General features: G+C 42.4%; 1 protein-coding gene across 4 annotated transcripts in view; it reads left to right on the top strand.

Moving 5' to 3' along the window:
- Positions 1-23,310, top strand: part of LOC147026113 (phosphoinositide 3-kinase adapter protein 1-like) — a 262,651-nt gene extending 239,341 nt beyond the window's left edge. Inside the window, exons 8-13 of one of the 4 annotated variants that reach the window (XM_085881158.1) lie at positions 7,392-7,579; positions 7,784-7,856; positions 15,475-15,585; positions 18,214-18,275; positions 21,766-21,956; positions 22,053-23,310. In XM_085881158.1, the coding sequence (XP_085737284.1) occupies positions 7,392-7,579; positions 7,784-7,856; positions 15,475-15,585; positions 18,214-18,275; positions 21,766-21,956; positions 22,053-22,155 (728 nt within the window). In that variant the 3' untranslated portion in view covers positions 22,156-23,310. The other 3 variants (XM_085881157.1, XM_085881160.1, XM_085881159.1) reach the window with 3 other exon arrangements.
- The last annotated feature ends 848 nt before the right edge of the window (positions 23,311-24,158 follow it).

Here is a 24,158-nt window from a genome sequence, read left to right as displayed (position 1 = left end):
AGCTTGCTGGGATGATTGAGCCATTTGAGTATCCTATGCCAGAGTGGTGACCTGTCCAGGATTGTGCTCAATAGCCAAGGAGACTGCTGTGGCAGCACTGACACTGTACAGAGTATGGTCCCAATTGATGGATGGAATATAAAATATATTGGGTTAAAATGTGCGATGACAGGAGATCTTATTGAAAGACTTCATGAAACAGAAAGAATATATTTGAAAAGGTTGTCATGTTTGAGCATTTAATCAAGCTAGACCGTATTTCAATTCAGCGGACGGTGATGCTGCTATATTTTTCTGTCAATGGGTTGTCATACTTGTATTGCACAAAATGCAGTTATGAACAATGTGGGAACAGTGTTGAACAGGAAGCATAAAAGTCAATATTTATTAAGGTTGGTTTGTTAGGTATCTGAGAATCTTGCCTTAATATGGATGTTGTGTCTTGTTTCAACCCAAGGTGTTGTTTATTTTCTCATTGGATAATAATGTTTTTGTTATTTATGTGAAGGTCTATTGATGACGACTAATTTCATTGTTCTGCATGTGGTGTAAGAAGATATTTACATGTCTCCATTAGTGAGTTCACTGCAGTTCTGGTGCTTGAATTAACTCCAAGTGTTGTCTTGATTAACTTCCCAACACCGAATGCCATTTCGGTGGGTAGGTTTAAACAGGCATATTTGTTGCACCTTTACAACGTTCCCAATTGCACAGTAATGGTGGAAAATGAGGATGTCTTACTGTTCTTGTTGTCCATTTCATTATGGGATCCTTCAAAATGTGTGAAAAAATGCATGTAATAACTGAACATGCAACGTGACCATGAGGATGAATGACATGGCATGGTAGCACTGACATCAGCATTGCCATTAAACATTGTGTGAACGATGACTCTTGACCCAATGAGCTTTCCAACCACAATTTGAAATACCAAACAAGTTTATGGAGCAAAATATGATGAATAGAGAAATTGTCAGCCTGGTGTTGGCTCGGCGGTTAGGGTGGCGGCTTGGGATCCTAGGGTCCTGAATTCAAGCCCAGTCGGCCGCTGAATTAATCCACCAGGGGGTTGACTCAGCCTGTCATCCTTCCGAGGTCAGCGAAATGAGTACCAGTTCCAGTGTGTATACTGGTAGAGGGGCACTGCATCAGCGACACAGTCGCGCTTCAAGAAATGATAGTTACCCTGGCAGCTAAGCTGCCATACGACCACCACCAGTAGAGAAATTGCAGGGGAAGTGAGAACTGGCACAAAGTTGCTGATAGAAACAAGACAATCTAAATATCTATATCTATTCTGTATCTCTTCCAATAAATGTCAGTGTGTCAGTGGGTCTCCTCAATAACTCCAAAACCATGAAACCGAGCAGCCTGAAACTTGCCATGCATACTCACAAAACTCCAAGGAAGTTCATGACTGAAAATTGGGTGTTTGGGTTAATTAAAACATCCCTTTTGAAGACAATTAACGGCCATATTTAATCATATCCTTCATCAGGCGCATCCTTGGACACCCTCGCACACCTCGCTCGCACTCTATGGGGGTCCTAATTCGCCATTTTGTTCGGCCTGTTCAAACATGCCTTGATTTGGAAACACGATCTACCCTCGCGGACTAATTAAAGTATATAATACAAATATTATGTTGGATTTGTGGACAAAATAAGTGTCGAAATCTGGACTGAAATCCGAAAATTTTAACAAATTAGCGATATTTTTATAACTTAGTGTATTTATTTAAGCAAAGCATTAAACTTCACTTTTTCTACTGTTTGGGCAATTATATTCAGTGAAGGAAAAATTGTGGAATGTGCAGAAAGTGTAAATTCATTGATAGTGAAACGCCGTGCTTCATAACCTGCTTGACGTCACAGGCCACAGGGATCCTCTTTTTTTCGGTAATTACATACGCAGTTTGCTCTTTCAGTTTTGGGCAATTTGCTAACATTACAAAATATTAATAAAAATATATGATTAGAGTTCCGCCAATATATGAAAAGTCGGTAGTTTCTGCAAGCGAAGAAGTACGTAGACAGCACACATGGATGTGGTAGCAATGGGAACAAATGACTCTCCGTGGGGTGTGTGCGTGCCTGTTCTTGGTTACGTGTGTGCGGTGCGTGGGTTTCGCGGGAGCGCAATCTGAACTCAAACTCGGGCCCTGGTGTGTGGCACTGTGGAGGAGGTTATGCAGCCGTCTCGCGAACCATGTGCTTCTGCAGCTCCAAAGCCTCGGGGGCGGACGTGCTGCGGCATCGAAGCCACGTGGGACGTGCCGCCGTGCGGTGCGGGTATGGAGAAATCCGTGCATGTGTGCAACTGAAGGGTTGAGTATATCCCTGGTGCGCATGCACATTTGGAATGGACCGTGAAGAGGTTGGACAAATGCATGGGTGGGGGGGGGACTGCATACAGTTATGCCATTACCAATTCGCATTAGTTTTGATTTTTAAAAGCTACTGCCCAGTTTTATATAAAGCACAGCAGTTAGAAAGAAAACGCTGCTGTTTGGGCGCATTTTATCACACCGGTAATGTCCTGGTACGCTGCCTTCCCATTCCCTCCAATCGAACTGCTTTCCCATGCCATTCCTTCACACTGCCTTCCCATTCCCTCCCCTCACACTGCCTTCCCATTCCCTCTCCTCACACTGCCTTCCCATTTCCTCCCCTCACACTGCCTTCCCATTCCCTCTCCTCACACTGCCTTCCCTTCCCCTCCCCTCACACTTCCTTCCCATTCCCTCCCCTCACACTTCCTTCCCATTCCCTCCGCTAAGAACAGTGAGGGTAGGGGGAGCAGTGAGAGGACTGGAGGGAGAGGGAGTGGAGGAGCAAGAGTAGCGGAAGTAGTGAGAGAGGAGGGAGTGTTTTGTGTTTTTTTGATGGTTTCGTACTCACATGGGTCTATAGAGAAAATTTGACTTGGTTGCCGGAGCGGCAACCTCAGGGAAGTCCGCAAATTTGCATAAACCCAAGATGGCCACCACAGACGGGAGGGGGGTGGGGGGGTGGAATATAACTTTTCAACCAATTAACTTACAATCACATGTGATACCTCTTTTCCGTATAATTTTGACCTGAGGAATCGATTTCTTAGGTCAATTTTGTGATTCGGGGTCAAAATCAGGGTCAAAGGTCAAGTTCAAGGTCATTTTCGGCCAAAAATGAAATAATATAATCATGAAATTTTCAGAGCGATGGTGGCCAAGCGTTTATTCATTAACGGCGATCACTCCCATTCATCATCAGAGCCGAATGCAAGATCAAGATGTTCAGTTTCCTCGTCATCTTCCACATCTGCTTCTCCTTCCTCTTCCACTTCATCTAGGTCTTCATCTCCTGTCTTGAACGGGTTGAAGCAGGCGTCACTACAAACAAAAGCGCAATACACAGTGCATGATATCTTTCCATGATGACAGCTGCAACGTTCAGTGCCGCACGCCTTCACCGCCGCCTTACAGCCGCACCGCACTACATCCATAAGATCTTGGCGTCCTGGGGGCGGATCGGAGGTTTCTGGTACTGGGGTGCCATCTTTTATTTCCCACCCATACTTTGTGATGTCAAGTTCAGATGGAGCCTGCTGGTCAGCAGATTTTGTGAACTTGTATGGTCTGCAGATCAGTGCGCAAGATGTGCAGGAAGATATTTTGCTCTGTTGGTGGTAGCGACATGATCTTGAGCAGCTTGCCAGACTTCTTTGTGTACATGTGGTACCTCGCCTCACTCATCGTGGTTCCCTGTTGCTGACCATATAGAGCACAGAAGAATGCCTGTCCTGCTTCCATGAGCTGTGCATGGGTGGCATCAAGCTCACCCAAGGCTGAGTACAGGTCTGGGAAGTCGCCAGCTCTCAGGATCTTCAGGGCCGACACTTTCCCCTTGCTGTACAGGTATGAGGTGGTATCTGAACCAGTAATATAGTGCATTCCCAGGATCTGCAGGCACTTGGGGCCGAGTTGGGCACAGGTGGTGTTGATGTCCCAAACGGCTCTATCCCACTGCTCCATTTGCCCTGTGTCCTGGATCTTGTTTCGGTACACCCAGTACACAAGCAGCACTAACACATCGGTGTCATCTGAGAGAATGCGGATCACTCACGTGTCGGACTCGGCAGCCATGAGGAGGTACGAGATCATTGTTATGTCCGCTTCATCATGGTTGAACACACCATTGCTAGGGCTCTCCATGGTGACTCCTTCGCCGAAGCTGGAGGTACTAAGAACTTTCGACAGCTGCAACTTGTTGTGCTTATTCCTCATGATAGCGTCTCGACTGGGCAGTGGTGTGTTGATGGTCAGGTCGTAGTTGATGGAGCCAAGGCCAGCACATCGCATATGCTCATGGTCCTTCGCAGAAACGTTGTGATACTTGTCGAAGACTAAGACCTTCTTGTCAGCGAGAGAGGACAATCTCGTCTTGATGGTCTTAACTATGACCGACGCATCTCCTCTCGATGGCCAAACGATGTGGTAAAAGAGTTGGCTTGCATCAACAATGGTGACATCAGGCGGCGGTGGTCATCGTGTCTGTATGCAGAGTTTGTGAGCCAGCGGTGCTTTGCTACCTTTCCTCAAGGAGCCATACTTGTCGATGAGTGAGGGGGGTATTGGGCACAGCTCATATTGAAAGATGGGTGCAAGCTTCATCTGTCACTGCTGTCCGACTGTCAGCAGCCTGAGGAAGATAGTCTCCAGGTCGAAGATTGTCTCGTCCCCCACTTTCACACCTTTCTTTATGTGTTCCATGGTCTTGATGGAGCTAGAGAAGGTTGCATGGAATCCGGTGTGGAGAGATGCCCGGAACTGTGCAGCCATTCTCTCGCCTATGTCGACTGATTAGGCAACATTCACCTCAGCTTCAGGGGGACCGAATCTACCATTGGCGATGTTGTGGAGGTGCGGCGACTGATTTTCCAATGGGTGAGACATTTTGGACAGCTCAAGCGAGATTCGACATCTGTCATCTGCATCCATCTCCCTCCTCTTCTTCCCCTCCTCCTTGTGATGTGGTCCGCTGCTTGTGGTACTTGCTCCAGCTTGGTCTTTGCTCTCCTTGACTGGGGGATCAGGGTAGATGAGCGCCATGGTGTTCTGAGAGGTAGGCAATGATGGGAAACGAATCGATCCATTCCACGACCATCTCTTGAGAAAGGGGTATATCCTTGAGGCCACCTTTGCCAATTTGAATGGCAGTTTGTTCACCAAACTGGTCAGGGCTCATGCCATTACAGATACCCTCCTGGTGACGGCACACGAAGGCACCTGACATGAGCTCCGTTTTGGCCACGGGTGGCAGCAGGTGGCGCATCTCGAGAACGTGATTGGTGATGTAGCGGGCGTAGTGGTGATGGCCAGCAACGAAGAAGTAGGGGAGCATACGCTCAAGCGTTAGCTGCTGCAGTAGGAAATCTCCCTCCCTCTCACTACGAAGCAGTTGATGGACGAACAGAGTAGGATTTATTAGGTTATCGACCAAGTGCCTGCCAGTTAGGTGTTGCCGACACGTTTCAAGGTAGTCGCTTAAGTCCTGGAATGTTTTGGGACCAGTGGTGAAAAACTTGCTCAGAAGAGTCGTCGAAACCATCCAGAACGCTCACATGATACGAACCCAAGACTTGATGCTCATGATTCTTGTTAGCCCTCCAAACGCTGAGCTGATGAGAGGCTCAATACCCGACCCACGCATGAGTTTGCTGATGCAGCCACTGAAGGACTGCACAGTGTGCATGATGCCAGGCCTGAGATGACGTTTTTGAAGTGATCGATGTCATTCCACTTGATTTGGCTGGCCACCATTTACAGCTGCAGGTCGATGGAGATGCGGGCATAGGACATCCCCGTGTCAGCCAACAACTTATTGAGGTACTCCAGCGAAGTTAGCACCATGTCCGGATGAACGGCTTTGGCGTTGATGAGAGGTCCAAACATGTAGGTACTCGCTGGCTTCTGAGCTTGATCATTGCGCACCTCCTGATTGTTGAACCCACCCCACTCCATTGCGTTCTCCTGTGTGTTGAGCGTGTTTAGCCACTTCATGTCCTTCTCCTGCGCAATAGCTGGACTCACCTGCCAGGCACATACTTTTTGGTAGGAAATGCCAGAGGTGGCCTCTACAGCTGGTGGGTTCACCTTGGTCGGCCCTGTGTAGTGTTGCAGAGGAAGGCTGCCCGATGAGCTACTGCTGGTCTTTGACTGGGTGGCTTTCTTCGAGAGTCTGGGGATGATGAGGCTGCTCATCCCTGATTTAGCACGGCCATACACCAGCATACCTCCGGGATGAGGTTGCTGGAATTCATGTGAGAGGACCTGGGGAGTGTGTCGACCATTGGGTGTGAATACCTGGAGATCGAAGTTGTCAAACCACGCGAAGATGATGCCGACGGTTTTACACAACCCCATGAACTGGTGGAGAACTTGTGCATTGTCACCTAGTAGACGAGCGACCGATTTTCGAAATCTCAGGGCCTCATGGTACGACGTCGTGAAGCCATGCTCATGAAGGAGTTTGAGAAGTTCGGAACTGCCATGCCGGTGCAACAGTTTGACGGCCAGTCCTAATGTTGTCTGATTTCTGGTTCCTGTAAACGTGACTCTGAATTGACTGGCTCAGACTCAGAGATTTCTTGGTCACTTTACCACTGGAGACCAGGTCCGAAACCAACTTCAACAAACTTGGGCTGGTCGCCTTGATTGTGTTGGCCTGTGTAAACTCTGATAGGTCATAATTGGCACTGTTGTACTTGACCGACCATGCCTCATGTTTGGTCTGCCTCCATCTTGGATTTATGCAAATTATCGGAGTTCCCCAAGGTTGCCACTCCGGAAACCAAGCTAAAAAAAATTCTATAGACCCATGCGAGTATGAAACCATCAAAAAACAATACACTTCTCACAGCAACAAGGAACTCAACCTGGCAACTGGACTACTCCCCTGTGCATGATCTTCTCCCATCCTCCTCCCCTGCTCCCCCTTACCTCTCCACTTTCCCTCCTGCTCCCCTCCCCCTTGTCTTCGAGTGGACTTGTAAAGCGACTCCATTTTTATGATGATTGTGGTGTTGTAATGTATTTGAAGTACTTAGCCCTATTGTACTGTATTTGAATGGTTATGTGATTCAAAATGGTGTAATTTTCACTGGTTTTGTAGCACAGCATAAATATTTAGCATACTCAGATGAGCTTTGTCTGCTGAGCCAAGAGACACAAACCAAGAATAACAAAAGATGAATTAATAGCTCTCACCAATTAAAATCTTCTCCAGTTTGTATGGTCTCTGCAACATACCATACGTGTTTAAATTGATGAAAGTGGACTGCAAGCTCTTCTTTTTCTTTTTGTACACTTGTTAGTAAATATGAAAAGACTTTTTCCTACTTGTACGTGACAGTCAGGCCGAGTTCTCGTGTGAAGCACTCAGTCAACATGCAGCACAGCCAACGTTGTGGACAAGAGTGGCTCATCTGGCTGCAGGAACAGGTGAAAGCTGGAGATCTGAGCATCGATGAAGCCCGATTGCTCTTTGGGGAATGGAAGTTGAATCAACAACAACGGTGCACCTCTTTGCGCTTGCACGAGGTACACTGCACTCCCATCCTTTACTTGAATCAATTCAATCATTGACATTTTCAATAGTGATGACAAAAAAATAATAACTGCTCCTACTACTACTACTACTACAACAACTGCTACTACTATGATTATGATAACTGACCATTCCTTGCTCCCTCACCATTTCTCATTTTTCTTCTTGCCTCTTCTTCACCCACTGCTGACATGCAGGAGGCATTAACAAGGATTAGAGACAGCATTGCAAGGCGCCAACAACAGCAGAAGGAATATGGCGCATGTAAAGGTACAAATGACAAATAATGTTGTTGAACCATGGGAGCCATTTATTTATTACATGTGTGAAAATGACAGAATCTTTGAAGGAATCCCCACACCCTGCCTAACCCCATAGATCCCCTATTCCTCCAGTTCCTCTACTTTTGTCTTCTCCAAACCTCCATCACACACACACACACACACACACACACACACACACACACACACACACACACACACACACACACACACACACACACACACACACACACACACACACACACACACACACACACACACACACACACACACACACACACACACACACACACATACACTTTGCTTTTCCCTTATATAGTAGACTCTCACAAATTTGAATACCCATCAACTTGAATCCATCCTTTTGAATAGGGAGCTTTTTAGACCACTCTTGCCAATTCTAATGTGCCAATTTGAATAGGCCAAACTTCCTTGAGTTGCAGCTATCACTTCTATTTGATAGTGTATGTCATTAAAAACCCATGTCTATTCACTTATTTGAATTTGCGAGTCAACTCATTCACAAGGGTGCGGGGTAGCATCATTGACTGAGGGTGCGGCTGTGCCACTGATGCAATGCCATCTGCTGGTTCCGGCAGGGATTTAACCATGAACATGAACCCATCAAAGTCAATGAAGTGTGACACAAGGGGATGCCATTAAAATTGACTCGAGCTCATCATAAAATATTTTTCAACCAGAGTAAAAGTTATTGTTGACCATTCTCATTGAACTCGGTCTTCAGTGCCTTCAACTTGTTCTGATTCCCAGACCAGTTAAATCCAATCTCCCGAAGATCTGTTGACATGTCTTCATATACGAATTATACGTGCTGGTTTATTTTTCCTTGCTCCAGTTATGGTTGCATCCTGGCACGTCTCCATATCTCCAAAAGCATCTGCATGTGCTCTATAGATCAGCTGTACAAGCATTCTTCCATCACTAGCCACTTAATAACAAAGAGCAAGGAAAATAAATGAACATAACAAACACAACATCACAAAATGGTAAACCATAAATTTTGCCAACTTAATTTTTTATCATTTTATTCCAATATATTCCAGTAACTGGTATTTTATTCCAATAAGGAATAGCAACAAAACCCAACTCGGATGAGAACGGCACTCGATCGACCGCATACCTTCGTAAAGCTGAACAGTTTATGTTTTGCATCCCACTGAAAGGCCGGATCTGCATCCAGACCTGAACCACAATCTCATCGACTTGTGCTTGTCACATACCCAAGTCATCCACCAAGTTTTGTCATAATCCGTCCACAACTTTTTCAAATATCGTGCTATATATTGTTTTTTGGCCCTATTTCTCAATAGTGAAGAACACGTAATAAATTATACTATCTGGATCCGGATCTTCACCAAAATCGAATCAATTTGTCCTTGTTACACATCTAACAAGTTTTTGTCCGAATAATCACTAAATTTTGCAGTTGTACCAAGGTCATCATAACATAATGATTTAATCATCTACATCTGAGTCTTCTTCTAGTTGCTGATCTCAATATGCAGTTGTTAGTGCAGTCTTCATCAGCTTCGCACTTACATATCTCTGTGCATGTGAGATTGTTCTGCCTATACATGCATGAACATTTTTATGGCTCCACATCCACACCTGACAAGCTCAACTACAGATTCAGGTGACGTCATTACTTAAGACGGGACAAGAACTTTTTTTACCGTCTGTAGCATCTGACCAGCCCAGCTTGAAAGTGTCTGCAATAACTGCGTCCAGTATAAGGTCTTGGCTCCAAATAAATGCTTGCATGTGAGCTCTGAGTAAATTTTGGTGCCATGCACCAGCGGTTGGGGGAATGTTGTCTATATCCTGATTAGCAGACTGATTCTTGAAACATTTCGACTTAAGCTCTCCAGCTGTTTTTGCGGAGTCAGTTTTGGTAGTCATCAGCTGGCACAGAAACTGCTCACACCCCGAGGCGACACTGGTGGATGGTGTCTCCTCAGTTCTGAGTTGGGCCAATGCAGTGATTACAGCTGGTATCGCTTTGTCGGAAACCTTGAAAGCAGTCTTTTTACCTTAACCTCGTACATGGCCACATGTATTTCACCCTGTTAGACTGTGAAATCCAGGAAGAGCTGCAGCTTCTGATGGGCCAAGACTGTCATAGATTGGTTTTAACAACACTTTTATTCGATGTTGACCAGTTCCCATTAACATAGTCATCTGAGGACCAAGAACTAGGGAGTCTGGCAGAACAAGAACCAACACATCTGTGTCTTGTGTCATGATGTGTACGCCCTTTCCTGTTGCACAGATCTCCGCTGCATGTAGCATAATGAGTGTTTCAGCTTCCTCGTGTGTGCTGACACCTGTTGATGGTTAGAATCTTCCATGTTGCTTTGTACATGCAAATATGTCACTGACACCATTAGTATCTTTAGCTGAATGGCTTTGTCTGCTAAGTAGAGAGCGAGTCAGTCTTTTGTTTCATTGTTGGGCAGGAATACCTTTGAGTCAGTAATGGGCATTGCATTGACAACATGAAAAGCAATTACTGTTGGTGGGAGCCCTGATGGTGATGTCTCATGATAGCCTTGAAAGAGTTCTGTCTGACATGATTATCAAAGATCAGATGACCACCTTCATAGTTCTTGCATTTGGTTTATATGGTCCTTGCAAAGGCATATACCAGTTCTTTGCAGGTTTTGGGTGACATTGAAGACATGAGTTCATGAACCATTGACATGCCATCAATAACTAAGTGGGTGTTTCTCTAATCAACAGATGTCACTTCTCTATCAGGTTCATCTTCATCATGAACTGCAAAGTCTTCAAGGACATACACGAGTTCACTCTTGCCTACAATAAATAAGGGAGCCATCACTGTTCATCAGAGTGGAATTGATTACCATGAATTCGTTATTTGAAACCACATCTTCGAGGTTGATTGGACAACTGCACTTGGCTATCATCAGCATCAAGTGGTGGTAACGAGTACTGCATATTGTTGACATGCCAGTCATCTCCTTTGTCTCCTTGGCTAGTCTTGCCAATTCTGGGGTGCAAAGACAGTATTTCATGAGAGTTTCAGGCTTGCTGGTGATTCCCTTTAAACCACCATCACCTTTTGAAACTTTGTTCAGGAACTCCTTTCCTTGATCAACCCTGGTGCCTGTGAATGGGATGTCATTCTTCATCGGAGCAAAATCACCTACCAATAGTCTGTTCCAGGAGATTTAATCTGTGTTTTTGTTGTTGAAAACTCTTGCAATATATCCTATGATGTTTTGGGCATAATCCAGCCTGCTGTAGCTGAAAAAGTATTTGCACCAATTTTCCAGACACGCTAAGTATAGTAACAGATCAGGCTGCCAGAGTGAACGTGTGAAGCCAAGTAGTGCCATCACTTGTTTCATATACATCCGTGCTCATTGATACATTGGGAATTTGCTGTGACTCTTGTCAAACTCAGCTCACTGTTTTTCCAAGTTCAACTGTTCATTTCTCGTTAGAATATGTTGATGGGCTTCCTGAATGTCTTCCTCATGTTTGTATGCTTCTGACAATCTATCCACACTGTCAGGCAATGCTTCAGAAACTGTAGTCTTTTATTTCAGAAATTATGTAAATCAGATCAAAGAATCCTTCCAATGTCTGGTGATATCCTTGACATGAGCTTGGACAGCACAGTTGTGGTGATTCCCATTCAGTATATGATTGACTGCTGCAATATATAAATGATATGTTCAAAGTCAGAATTTCACAGATGGCCAATGAATGGTTATAACTTACATAATTTAAGAAGTTGATAATGAAAAGTTAATAATGAGGAATGGTGGCCATTTTAATATCCAAATTTAATGTCATAAAGGATTCTTCATTGATCTAACAAAATTATAACTTGTTTAATTGGATTCTCCATCCCAAAAAATGTAGTATTCACAGAAAAAAAACCCACAATTTTATGTGGGCTGGGTACAAAGATCTATAAAAGGTGAACAACGCTTATCCAATTGTAATTTCAAGATGGCCACCATAGGGGTTATTTTTAAAAATGGAACCAACCCAAGTTCTGCTATTTAAGGTACAAGGACGCCAAAAAACATTGGTTCTAACAATGTAGCAAAAAATGTAAAATTAAATTAAAAAAACATTATTAGGAATACAAGTTTGCCATTTAACAGTACTTTGGCTCTGAATTTGGCCTGATCTTACATGCGCAGAGAGGAGTGAGATAATATTTTACTCTGTCTATCTGTCTGGCAATCAAACAAAATTGAAACTCATTCGAAACAGGAAACTTACTGTTCTTAAGGACGTTATAAAGGACACAAACAACAGGCTAATATGATGTAAGAACGAATATAACGTGTCAAATATGGTGTTGTAATAGACTCTTGGTAAAACCCGGAATTAATTTATTTATCCGCCTTTAAACCTTTTTGAACCTTTATTTAAATTTAATTATATACTTGAGCATTGTAGAACACAAATTGCCTTCATAATACTTCCAAGAACCATGCTATGTATCGACATATAGCATAAGAAGGCCTAGCATGTGAGAGTGACAGTATCGGGGTGAGGAAGACGACCAATATGGTTATGTAAGTACAAGGCTGATAGACGCTGCGTTCTATGGTGATCAATAAAGCCTCCATCTTCTAAACTGTGACTCAACGTCATGTTATTATAATGCATAAGGGTGATGTTTCAGTCGCACTAAATTTCCGGATTGTTTTTTTGAACAAACTTTAAAAATCACTGTTTTATTAAAATTGAAAAGCCTGGTGTTGGCTTAATGATTGCGGTGGCTGACTTCAGATCTTATGTTATCTTATGTTATGAACTAACAGAGATGAGGAATGAGCTCACACCATTCGACCAAATGTAAGTTCAGTATTCAACTAAACTGAATACTGTTCATTTTGTTTGAATATTGGATGTTCATTTTTCATGGGGATCTATTGTATTATAAGTGGGAGCAGTTGCACGATTCATTATTAGCTTCATTGCTCAGTAGTCAGCGGATATCTTGAGATGTATTAAAAATAGCTGAGATAAGAGTACATTCAGCTTCAGATATTTCCAGTGGGGGGGGGGGGGGGGTAATAAAAGAGTTTTACTAGATTTCCTTGCAACGGTTCAATGGATTTAGGTTTTTTTTGAAATAAAAAGTTACACATTTTACTGTCCATTATCATATTGAAACTTGTTAAAATGGCATTGTACACCAACAGTGCCTTCGTTAGAGTGGCATCAGTTGCATCCAGTAATGAATCTGTCATTGACTTATCAAACAGATCATAGTTTTCATTGTAATGATTTTATTAGTCAGGTTGTTTGTGTAATTTGGTTGGAATTTTTTGGAGAGAAGCAAACCTATAGATTTTTGAGAAGTATAAAATCCATTTAAATTAAAAAAATGATGTTTCACATTTTTTCAACTTTTGGAAAGGTCGTTTTGGGGTAAAAAACGCTTTTTTTGAATTCCAATTAAAAAAAATCTGAAACAATACAAAATAACCAACTGATGATGGATTGCTGTTAAAAGGCTAACAATGGATTTTATAAGATAATAAAATGTTGCATTTTGACTGTTGGTTGCCATGGAAACAGCATTTTTGGAGTGGAATTGCCATTTTTTAATGTATATTTTTTTAAATTATATTTTCCATCGGATGGCCTAAATAATTGTTAAATACAGTGACCATGACAAACTTACACATAAGTATTATGATTTTCAAGTATTGGAACAGTTGGTTGCCATGGAAACGGCCATCTGTTCAATGAAACATTGGTGTGTCTGTTGTTCAATATCAGAAGGTTTTGGCACCTTCAGTAGTAAAACGTTTGATTTTAAGTTTTTGTAGTTTGATGTATTGTAAGTGTGATCTTGTAGGGAACATAGGTGATGCCACATTGATGAAACGGTACAGAATCTCTATGAAGATTTGTTGCTAAACGGATCAATGGTGATATCAGCCTATGGGCGCCAGTGAAGAAGGAGAAGAACAGAATGCACATGTCTGGCAATACAACACCAGCAATCAAGATCAGGGACAAGACAGTAGATCTAAAAGAAACCAAGGATTTGTATGGAAGACTTATGGTACTCTCCAGATCCAGCAGGGACGTCGACCAGAAGGATGCAATTGGCAACTTTGAATTCACTGTGACACCGAGGGCCCTGTTTGCACCAAACGGTAGCTTACTGTCATGTACCGACAAGTCGAAGCAAATCCACAACTTGGAGAAGTTTGCCAACAAGGAACCGTCTTTACCAGAAGATGAGCTTGATGCCACACACATGGAATCAGCACCCGCTGATGCTGTAATTGATGGCAGTACAAGCACGAAGGTCGCAGTCGTGGATGGAATGGTAGTTGTCCAGAAAATGACCAAGAAACCAGCAATGGTCGTGACAGTGAAGGACCTCAGTGAATGTTTCAGTGATAGGGTGATGAGTCTGACCAGAGGCTTCGACCATGTAATTCTTGTTCTTGATACATACAAGCAAGCTTCCCTCAATATCACAACCAGAGACAAACGACGTCAAGGAAAGACACCAGTCCAATATCAGGTCAAGGATGATACCAGTATCAAACACATCATGATGAGTCGATTTCTGTCCTATGATCAAACCAAGGCTGATTTGATGGAGTACTTGGCAGAGAAAACTCTAGAATACAACCGCAATTCAACTAAGGTGGTAGTCATTTCGGCATCTGGGCGGAGGTCGAGCAACAGGGGTCTCCAATTTGAGATGAATAACCATGATTCCAATTTGAGGCGTTTGAGGTCAGGCAGCAATTTCTCAGCAAACATTTCTTGATCCATTAAAGAATCGCTTCCACAAGGACACGAGTGGTCAACTCAAACCGCCAACAACAGACATTCTCCCTGCGCCAAAGGCAATTATCGAGATGATAAGGTGCCAGTGAAGGACAGAATGTTCATCACAGAGAAGTTCCTGCATGGCCAAGAACTTAACATGCACTGATCTTTGCAGGTGCAGCACTTCGTGTGAGAATGACAAGGACTCAAACATTGAACGGCATGACCACGATAGTGATGATGACGATGGCAATGATGGGTGACATTGGAGACAGTGATGCCAATTGGCTACAAACTCATATTTGACATTAAGTACATTTCACTGATCACCATACTCATGCGTTACTTGTTTCAAGATTTGAAAGCAATACATTAAATAAACGGTAATTGACAAAATGATAGCCGTTTCCATGGCAACCATTGCTCAAAATACAGATATATGTATTCTATATTAAGAACTGTCCTCTAGTTAACAACTATGCATCATCAGTTGCTTGCTTGCGATTAATTTTGAATTTTCAGAGCTGAAATAAAAAAAAACGGGTTTTTACCCCCAAAACGACCTATTTGACCACATTATATGCATTGAAAAAAAAATGTAAAACATGGATTTTCTGTTTTGGTATTGTTTAAGCTTTCAAAAAATGTTGGGGTTGGCTACTCTCCAAAAAATTCCAACGAACATCAAATTATGGACACAAGGAACCTGACTATATGCTTGAAAGCTTTTGAATTTGAAAGCACTTTCTGAGAAATACCAGTTTGCATTTCATACTCCCTTTCTTTTAAATTTGCAGGGGCTTGGTGTATTAGTGACCCAGAAAAGTACAATCTGATGAACATGGTTCCACATTGCGCTCAAAACTTGCAAAAAGACATGAAGAAAAGATCAACATCTGCTGTTTCGGGTAGGATGTATGGTGTTCACTTCGCATTTTAAAAATGGAACTTATTGCTAATCTTTTCTTCACCACTTTGAAAAATATATAGTATTCATTTTGTTGTTGGTGTCCTGTCTTGTCACACAAATTGAGATTTTTTTCAACACAATATTGAGACTTGTGGAGGAGCTAGAACATAGACTGGATCAGGATGTAACATAACAATAGGAAATATAGAAAGATGGGGGGGGGGGCAATAGCAGGGATGAGGGACGAAATAGAGCGAAACTTCGAGAAACAAAGAATGTGGGGAGGAATGGGGTGGACAAAATGGATGCAGCTGCAAGTTAAAAGAATGGAAAAACGGATGTGTCCGTTTTGTCAGAATTTGGAAAGAGGTGGGTTTGGGGAGGGTTAATCGTGGAAGAAAAGATCATGGTTTTGGATAGGGGGTGTCATTAGACTATGGTGAACAGCTGTCTTGAAGCCATGGAGGGTATTGAAATTGAACAGAATGTGGAAGTTGATTCCACAGGTGGGAAAAAAAGGGGAATGAATCAGTGGAGATGAACAGTGATGAGCAACCAGAAGGGGGTTGATGACAGACAATGTGTGCCGAGCAGAAACCTGGAGGGGACAGAGCACCTACAGAGCAGAGGTGCAAAACCATAAAGGAGGTGGAAGGAGATAGAGGGACCACTGACTTATCTGTGATGTGAAAGTGATAGGCCCATAGACTCAGCTACATTGTGGGAGAGTCCAATGATCGTTCAGGCAGTTGTTTCCATGCCATCAAGCTGAGTAAGGTGTGAGGGAGAGGAGAGCAGTACTTCTGCTCCAAAGTGCCCCTGAAGGGGAGACCAGTAATCCATCAAGCTGCAGATGATGTCCTTGTAAGTGAATAAGAGTTCAGGTGTGCCAAGGAAGGACTTTACATCATGGAGGATGTCCAGTTGGAAACTGGCTTTGGAGGCCAACTTTTGGTGTGGTTTGCCCAAGTAAAATTGCTGCTGATATTGAGGCCCAAAGGTTTGAGTGACTGAAATTCTTCAAGAGGGTTAAGAAAAGTATATGTGAGGACTTGTCAGATGGTCCAAACAGAGAGACACAGTGAGAGTGTGAGTTTTGTCAGAATCGAAAGACATATTCCAAGTATTTGATCAGTTTGTGATTCCATCAAGGTCTGCAGAGAGGGAAGAGGCTTCTGCTTGCAGTATCTGAAGAACGAAGGATATCACTGCAGATGGTAGAGTCGTCAGCATAGAGATAAAGAGGATTTTCCAGAGTCAGAGCGATCATTGATGAAGATTAGGTATATGATGGGGCCTAGAACACCACCTTGGGATGCTCCACCATTGGTTAGGAGAGTAGAGGAATTCAGGAAGTCATGTGTGAAATTGGCCTTGGATGCCATATGCAAAGAGTTGGGAGCAGCAAGGCTGGGTGCTAGACAATATTGAATGCTCAACATATGTCCAGAGAGATGGCTTTGATCTCACGTCTGATACCGAGGGGCTCCATCCATTGCTGGGAGAGCAGAGCGCAGCATGTCCAAGGTAGAGTAATCTGCTCTGATTCCGATTTTATGATCTGAGATCAGGCCATTGGAGAAAAGGAAGGATTTGATGTCAACTGCAATCATAGATTCCATGATCTTACTGATTAGAAATAAGCCAATAGGTCAGTACTTCAGGGGATCAGTTGTTTTCATCTTTTTTATGTAATTCTGTGACATTGTCTGACTTCCAAACAGATGGAAGATGACCCAGGGCAACTCATATGGTGAAAAGAGCAGAAAGAGGATGTGCAGGAATAGCACAGTGTGATTTTGGACATGTACGCTGATGCCGTCTGCTTAAATTGCAGAATCAGAGTGGAATGTTGCCAGAAACTTCTCCACCTTCTCAGGTGCAAAAGACAGAAAGTCCAGGAGTGGGTAGGGTGGGTAAATACAGTGGGGGGTTGAGGAAACAAACACAGAATTAAGGCATTCAGTCTTCTCAAGGGTGAAGTCAGCTGTGGTACCATTTGAAGTGAGCGAATGAATAGAGGGGGAGCATACTCTCATGACAGACTGAATAAGGTACCACCAGGTTTTATGAGACAGAGACAGAGAGACAGACAGACAGACAGACAGACAGACAGACAGATCTGAATCGTTCTCTTTGCAGTACACATTTGCTGATATGTTCAGCTGTTGTAGGATGGTTCTTTCTTGATGATAATATCTGATCATTATAAATGTTATTTCACCATATATAAACATTTCATAATTTACCATTCTGTTTTGAAAAAATATAGTGGCTCTGCCACTGAAGGTGGATGGAAGTTGTGTTTTCACCCGTGTCTGTCTGTCTGTCTGTCTGTCTGTCTATCTGTCTGTCTGTCTGTACGCCTGTGAGCAGGATATCTCAAAATGATGTGGGCTGATTCGGACAACACCTGATGGACATGTTGAGTGTGTGACAAGGACGAATTGATTCAATTTTGTTGAACATCCTGATTGGGATCCAGCCTATCATTGGGATACAAAACTGCCATTCTAGTTGTAAATATTGTGATTATTATTGTACTTCTTGCTTTAATATCCCCTCCTCCTTCTCAACTCCCTCACCCCCAATCCCCTCGATTCTCTTCCTTTTATTTATTTTGCAGATTTTGACGACTGGTATTCCTCAGTCAGCAACAGCAACAACAGCCGAGAAACCAATACTGAGGTTCACACTCATGTTCTCATCACCTTTGCAAAGTTCACATTATTTTTTTTTTAATCTTAGAAAGTCTTTATAAACATAAATAAATTCTTAACAGAATTGCATGACTTGGATCTCCAATTGACATTCAAATACGTGATTTATAATTTTATTCAGTTCAAACATGGTCTTGGACTCATGATGTAAAATATTTAACTAGGACTTGAGACTTTAACTTCTGACTTCAATGAGAGATTTAATTTCAGTGCAATGTTGAATTGCAGATGTCTGCATGCTTTTTTCAAGAGAAGGGGTACTCAAGTTTGCCTGAAAGAAATCAAAATGACTTCTCAGTTTCCAGCAATAACTGTCCAATCTTAGCATCCAATTGCCGCGGCACTATGCTTAGAATAAATGAAGCAGAATATTCTTGAGGTTAGAATGATATTTCGTTCAAAAAAGAAGGCTTATTCTCAAAATATCTTTATTGTGGGCAAGAGAGTACAAGCTGGTACTCCAGTGGTACCCCAGTGCACTGGTACTCGTTTCTCCGACCTCGGAAGGATGACAGGGTGAGCCAACCCCACCTGGTGTTAATTCAATGGTAAAAAGGGGCTCAAACTCAGGACCCTAAGGTCCCAAGCCAGCCACCTTAACCACTTGGCCAACACCAGTGAATGAGTAGTACCAATAAACTCATTCTTTTTTTATTTGCAGGAGGAAGGCTCATGGAAGAGCAAGGAAGTTTCATACTAAGAGTCACGGAACATCCCTTTCTAGTTGTGAGAATTGCCCAGCATAAAAGCTGTGAAAGAGTGCATCAATTTTCACAACAAATTTCATCAACAAATGCAGTATAGTCTGGAAAGTTTCATCTCTGGCTTTCAGAGCATTGTGTTCTCCAGAGGAAGAATTTATTATTTTAGTTTGATAAAGAAGCGATAATCATGTGAGGGGAATTTCATCAGAATAATATGAACCATCCGAGTCACCCTCTAATCAACCATAGGGAATTTTATCATGAAGTAGAAGATTAAAGGCAAGACCAACACTGGCCAGCAATCTGGCAAACCATTGAAAATCATGTCAAGAGGGGAGAAAACCCTGGTGCTGGATTGTAACGCAAAACAAGCATGATTCTTTAATCACATAAAAAAATCCAACACAATGGTGCAGAAACGGTGCACTTACATTTGAACTGTCTCATCTGGGTTCACTTATTGGCCTGGCTATAAACCGTGAAATTGGTGCTTCAGGGACAAGTGTGTTACATTACAATGTGTGCCATCTGTAGGATGGAGATTAAGGTGGGTGTCGCATTTGCTAGTATTAGTTATGGATGTCAAATATCCGATATGTCTTTCACAAAGTATAGGCGATTAATCACTGGCATCCTTGTGAAATTCCTGTCCTGAATACCAGTCAAACGATCCTGCTTTGGCAACAAATGAATGGGACTTCAGATAGAGAAACAGACTGAGAAAGAGAAACAGGAAAAAGAATAATCAAGGGAGGGAGAGGGACCAAGAGACATCGACCGAGACACGGAGAGAACGAGAGAGGGAGAAAAAGAGAAACACACACATGTGTATTGTGCATTCCTAATTATCACATTGCTGATGAGTACATTTGATGCTTCACAGGAAATGCTACAGCAGCTGGATGTTGTTTCTTAAGTTTAAGGAATGTTGAATTCCCCACCTGAAGGAGAACAATAGGTAACTAAAGTAACGTAGGCTCTCCTGAGAATTTTTTTTTTTTTTACAAAGTATTGTCCTCATCTACATCACAGGGTGTCAATAATTTCTGTAGACAGAATGATGCAAGGTGAAGGGGCATTCTCAGCCCAGACTGTATAACACAGGAAGCATACATACTCCCTCTAATTACCTTTGCAAACTTTGTTGTGAAGGTTATGTTTTGATCGCTGTTTATTTATTTATTTATGTGTGTTTGTTTGTTTGTTTGTTTGTTATTCGCATAACTCCAAAAGTATTGAACTGAATCGCAGCAAATTTGGTGGGATGATTGGTTATTATCCGAGGACCATTTGATTAGATTTTGGGAGTGATTGGGTCAAAGGTCAAGGTCATGAAAAGGTCAAAATCGTCTTTTTACCATAGCGCGGTCAATTTGTATCCAATTTGCATGCAACTAATGCCAAAATGTTCAGAATGAAATGCCCCATCTTGTGATATGTGACATGACACAATGACACAATGACGTAATAACCCTTATTAGCGGTTGGGAGTCAAAGGTCGGGGGGGTTCACGACATTGCAAAATGTGCGGTTTTAGTCATAACACGGTCAATTCTTATCCGATTTGCATGAAACCAACACCAAAATGTTGACTGTTCTGTTCCCCACACTCTAATACCAATTACAAAATTAAGAGTACAAAGGTCAAGGTCGAGGTCATGAAAAGGTCAAAATCATCATTTTGCCATAGTGCGGTCGATTTTTATCCAATTTGCATGCAACCAGTGCCAAAATGTTGTGAATTCAATGCCCAATCTTGTGATATACGATATGACACAGGAAATTTAATGTTTTTAAGCCATCATAACACATATGAGATGGCAGATGTGGTATGGGATTAAATACCCTCACAATCAACGGTTTCTGGGGGGGGGGGGATGTAGCGTTGGCGAAGGTATGCGCTCGACCAAGTGCCCTTCTAGTATTTTATCGTGTACAAATGAGAGATGTAAGTACGGTACACTAAAATTCCTGATCAAAATGTGGGGAATGTGCCATATTATCCATGCAATTAATGTTAGTCCCCGTCATCGTGTTGCTGGTGTTAGTATCCCACCAACTTGCTCGTTGTAGAATAAGTATCAAAGTTGTTTATGCATTCATTGGGACCATACTCTGTGCAGAGCGTTGGTGCTGCCTAAGCAGTCTCCTGGGCTATCGGGCACAATCCTGGACGGGTCGCCACTCCGACACAGGATAGCAGCAAGCTGGCACTCATTTTGCTGGCCTCAGATGGATGACAGGCAGTCAACCCCACCTGGTATTAATTCAACAGCCAAGGGGGATTTGAACTCAGGATCCTAGGATCCCAAGCCCACCATCCTAACCATTAAGCCAACACCAGGCATAAAGTTGTTTATGGAGCTCTGAATAGTAACTAACATTGTTGTCTTTTTTGTAAAAGTAAGCTTTTCTCACTCAGTTACTTAGCGCATAATGAATCCATTCCCATTTTCTCATGTCTCAACATTCCTGTACAATAGTTATCTCAGATGTTTGATGTGTTGTCATGAATAACACCGGACATGAATAACACCCTTTGAACCCTGAGCTCCTTAGACTTTTGGCACCCCCACCCTGGGTTCTCTGGAGAAAAATCCGGCCGCTTGGTTATATGGATGTTTGAATAGCGGCTGGAAAATGGCCGCTAGGGTTCAAAGGGTTAAGGTCAATATAAAACAACTACAAGATCGTTGCAATCAAAATATTTAATTTTCGAGCTTATGTTCTAACAGCGGTGTTTTCTGTCAACAGTGCAATGAGTGTGTTTGGGATTTTGAATCAGCACCGCAATTTCACTTGCCTTCTCACCAATCGTCATTGGAGTCAACAAAACTGGCTTCATCAAGGGAAGCAACACAACTTCATGACAATGAACCCAAAACCAGTTCAACCCTTCAGGATCAATCTTCACTCCTGCAACCAATCAGCTTTATCTCTCCCAAGTAAACCTCGGTCATTTGGTCTTGTACCATTTAAAAAAAAATTCCTGCCTCATGCTGTGCTTTTGTATCAACGCTTTTAATTTTGTTTCACTCCAGGTTCACCGCACTATCGAAGCTATCATCTGAAAATTGTCCTGCCTTGCCTATTCCCAAGCCCAGGAAAAGTCTTGAACACCTACCTCCTGCCAAGAAATTATGATGAACAAAATAAGTATTATATTTGTGTTTTTCTTTCTTAAAGCAGAACTACATTTCTTCCCCTGTTGTGCTTCCATCCAGCACTCCTTAATACTGTGGTTCTTAATCCACTACCACACCACCTCTGTAACATGTGGAGATAGTGCTGAAATACCTTTCACTTTATCTCAATTGAGGGTGTAATCACCATCTATCCCTGATCCCACATATCTTTGCAAGACCATGTTGACATTTCCATGTGCAAATTAGACTCGGTAGTCCAAGCCAAGTTAGGGCAGGAATTTGGAATTTTTTCCAGGTTGTTGTTGATAACCCACCTACTCTTTGTCGAACGATACCAGGGGTTCATCAATGAGCACTAGCAATCAATGCTTGCAAATGGGTTCCCGGCTTAATGTATATCTGGGGGATGATATACTCATTGATAAAATACCCTGCCATCCAACATTTTTATAAAACCTCTCTTTTAGTAATCCTCCCCGATTTTTTTTTTATCCGACAACTTTATTTTTTGTAAATACTCTTTTATATGACAGGTGTGGAAAGCTGAGCAGGTGAAGAAAACAAGCATAAAGATTATTATTTACGAGACATGAGAAAGATGAGCATGATTCTTACATGAGAAATGAGAAACCCTAGACAACAGAACAGAAGAGGTTTTTGGTGTAATCTACTTTCAAACACAGTTATTTAAGGAAACTTTAAGAAGGTTCAACACCAATTTCAACTGCTGAGAAGCTCCATCGAAGCAAACAATGCATACGTGGATAAAGTAGTTCAGGAATGAGGGGTGTGCTGAACCTTCATTCAAAATCCCAAGACAGGCAGTCATTTCGGACGTAACTCAGTGGGAACCCTTGAGGTCCTTGAACATGTCAGACAGTCAGCACCAGCCTGAATAAGTTAATATGCTGTTGATGTCAGGAGTTTGGTATGAAAAGGTGGACTTTGCTGAACATTCTCCATAAGGATGTAAAACTACCCATTTAGGATTCCAAAGAAGCAAAAGGTGACAAACTCAAGTCATCAATAACTTTATGAGACACGTCTGAGGATGCATGCGGCACCAAGGCAAGCACTTCGAGCATTTCTGAGGTCATGCATAGATCTGTGATGTTTTATGTTACATTTATGAAATTTCTCTCATAGATTTGATATATATATATATATATATATATATATATATATATATATATATATATATATATATATATATATATATATATATATTCACGTAATTCAATTATATCATTGATTTCTGTAAGCCTGGTGTTGGCTTAGTGGTTTGGGTAGTGGCTTGGGATCCTAGGATCCGACTAGGATCCTAGGGTCCTGGGTTCAAGCCCCGTTGGGCTGCTGAATTAATACACCAGGAGGTTGACTCAGCCTCTCATCCTTCTGAGGTTGGCAAAATGAGTACCAGTGTACTGGTAAGGGAGACACTGCATCAGCGGCATAGCCGTGTCCCAACCAATGATGCAACCAGCAGCCACAGGCTGCACTCGATATAGAGAGATTGATTTCTAAATAAAATTGAAGTTTTAATGACACTTATCATGGCTCAACTTTCTTGACCACCCTGTATATGAATGATTGAGATAATATACCTTTTGGGACTACTACAGCTGTACAAGTTATAAAAGTAAAAGTTTTAAATTAAGATGATAAAGCGAAGTGAACAAGAGGAAGCTTTGTCATGGCAGATGATAAAGTGAAGAAGAAGAAGCTTAAGCATTGCCACGGGACCTCAGCCATTGGTAAGGTGAGTTGGTCTGTAAACCAATCCAGGCATCACGTGATGGTTGCAGACGGTGTGGAAGAGATGTTAGAGCCTTGTCCCACGTATGTGACAGATGAAATCACAAACCGCCATTTTTGTTGAGAGATGGTCGTTCAACTCTTTCCCAAATAGATTCTTTTACACCTCGAGCAAACCTTTGTTTTTTTTTCTCAGTCCAAAATGACCACCTGACTGTTATCAAAGCTGTGACCATGCAGGTTAAA

The sequence above is a fragment of the Eptatretus burgeri genome, chromosome 5, assembly GCF_056783735.1.
Source record: "Eptatretus burgeri isolate ZD-2024b chromosome 5, Ebu_testis_v1, whole genome shotgun sequence".
Classification (NCBI taxonomy): Eukaryota; Metazoa; Chordata; class Myxini; order Myxiniformes; family Myxinidae; genus Eptatretus; species Eptatretus burgeri.
This window is presented reverse-complemented; position numbering and strand designations above follow the sequence as displayed.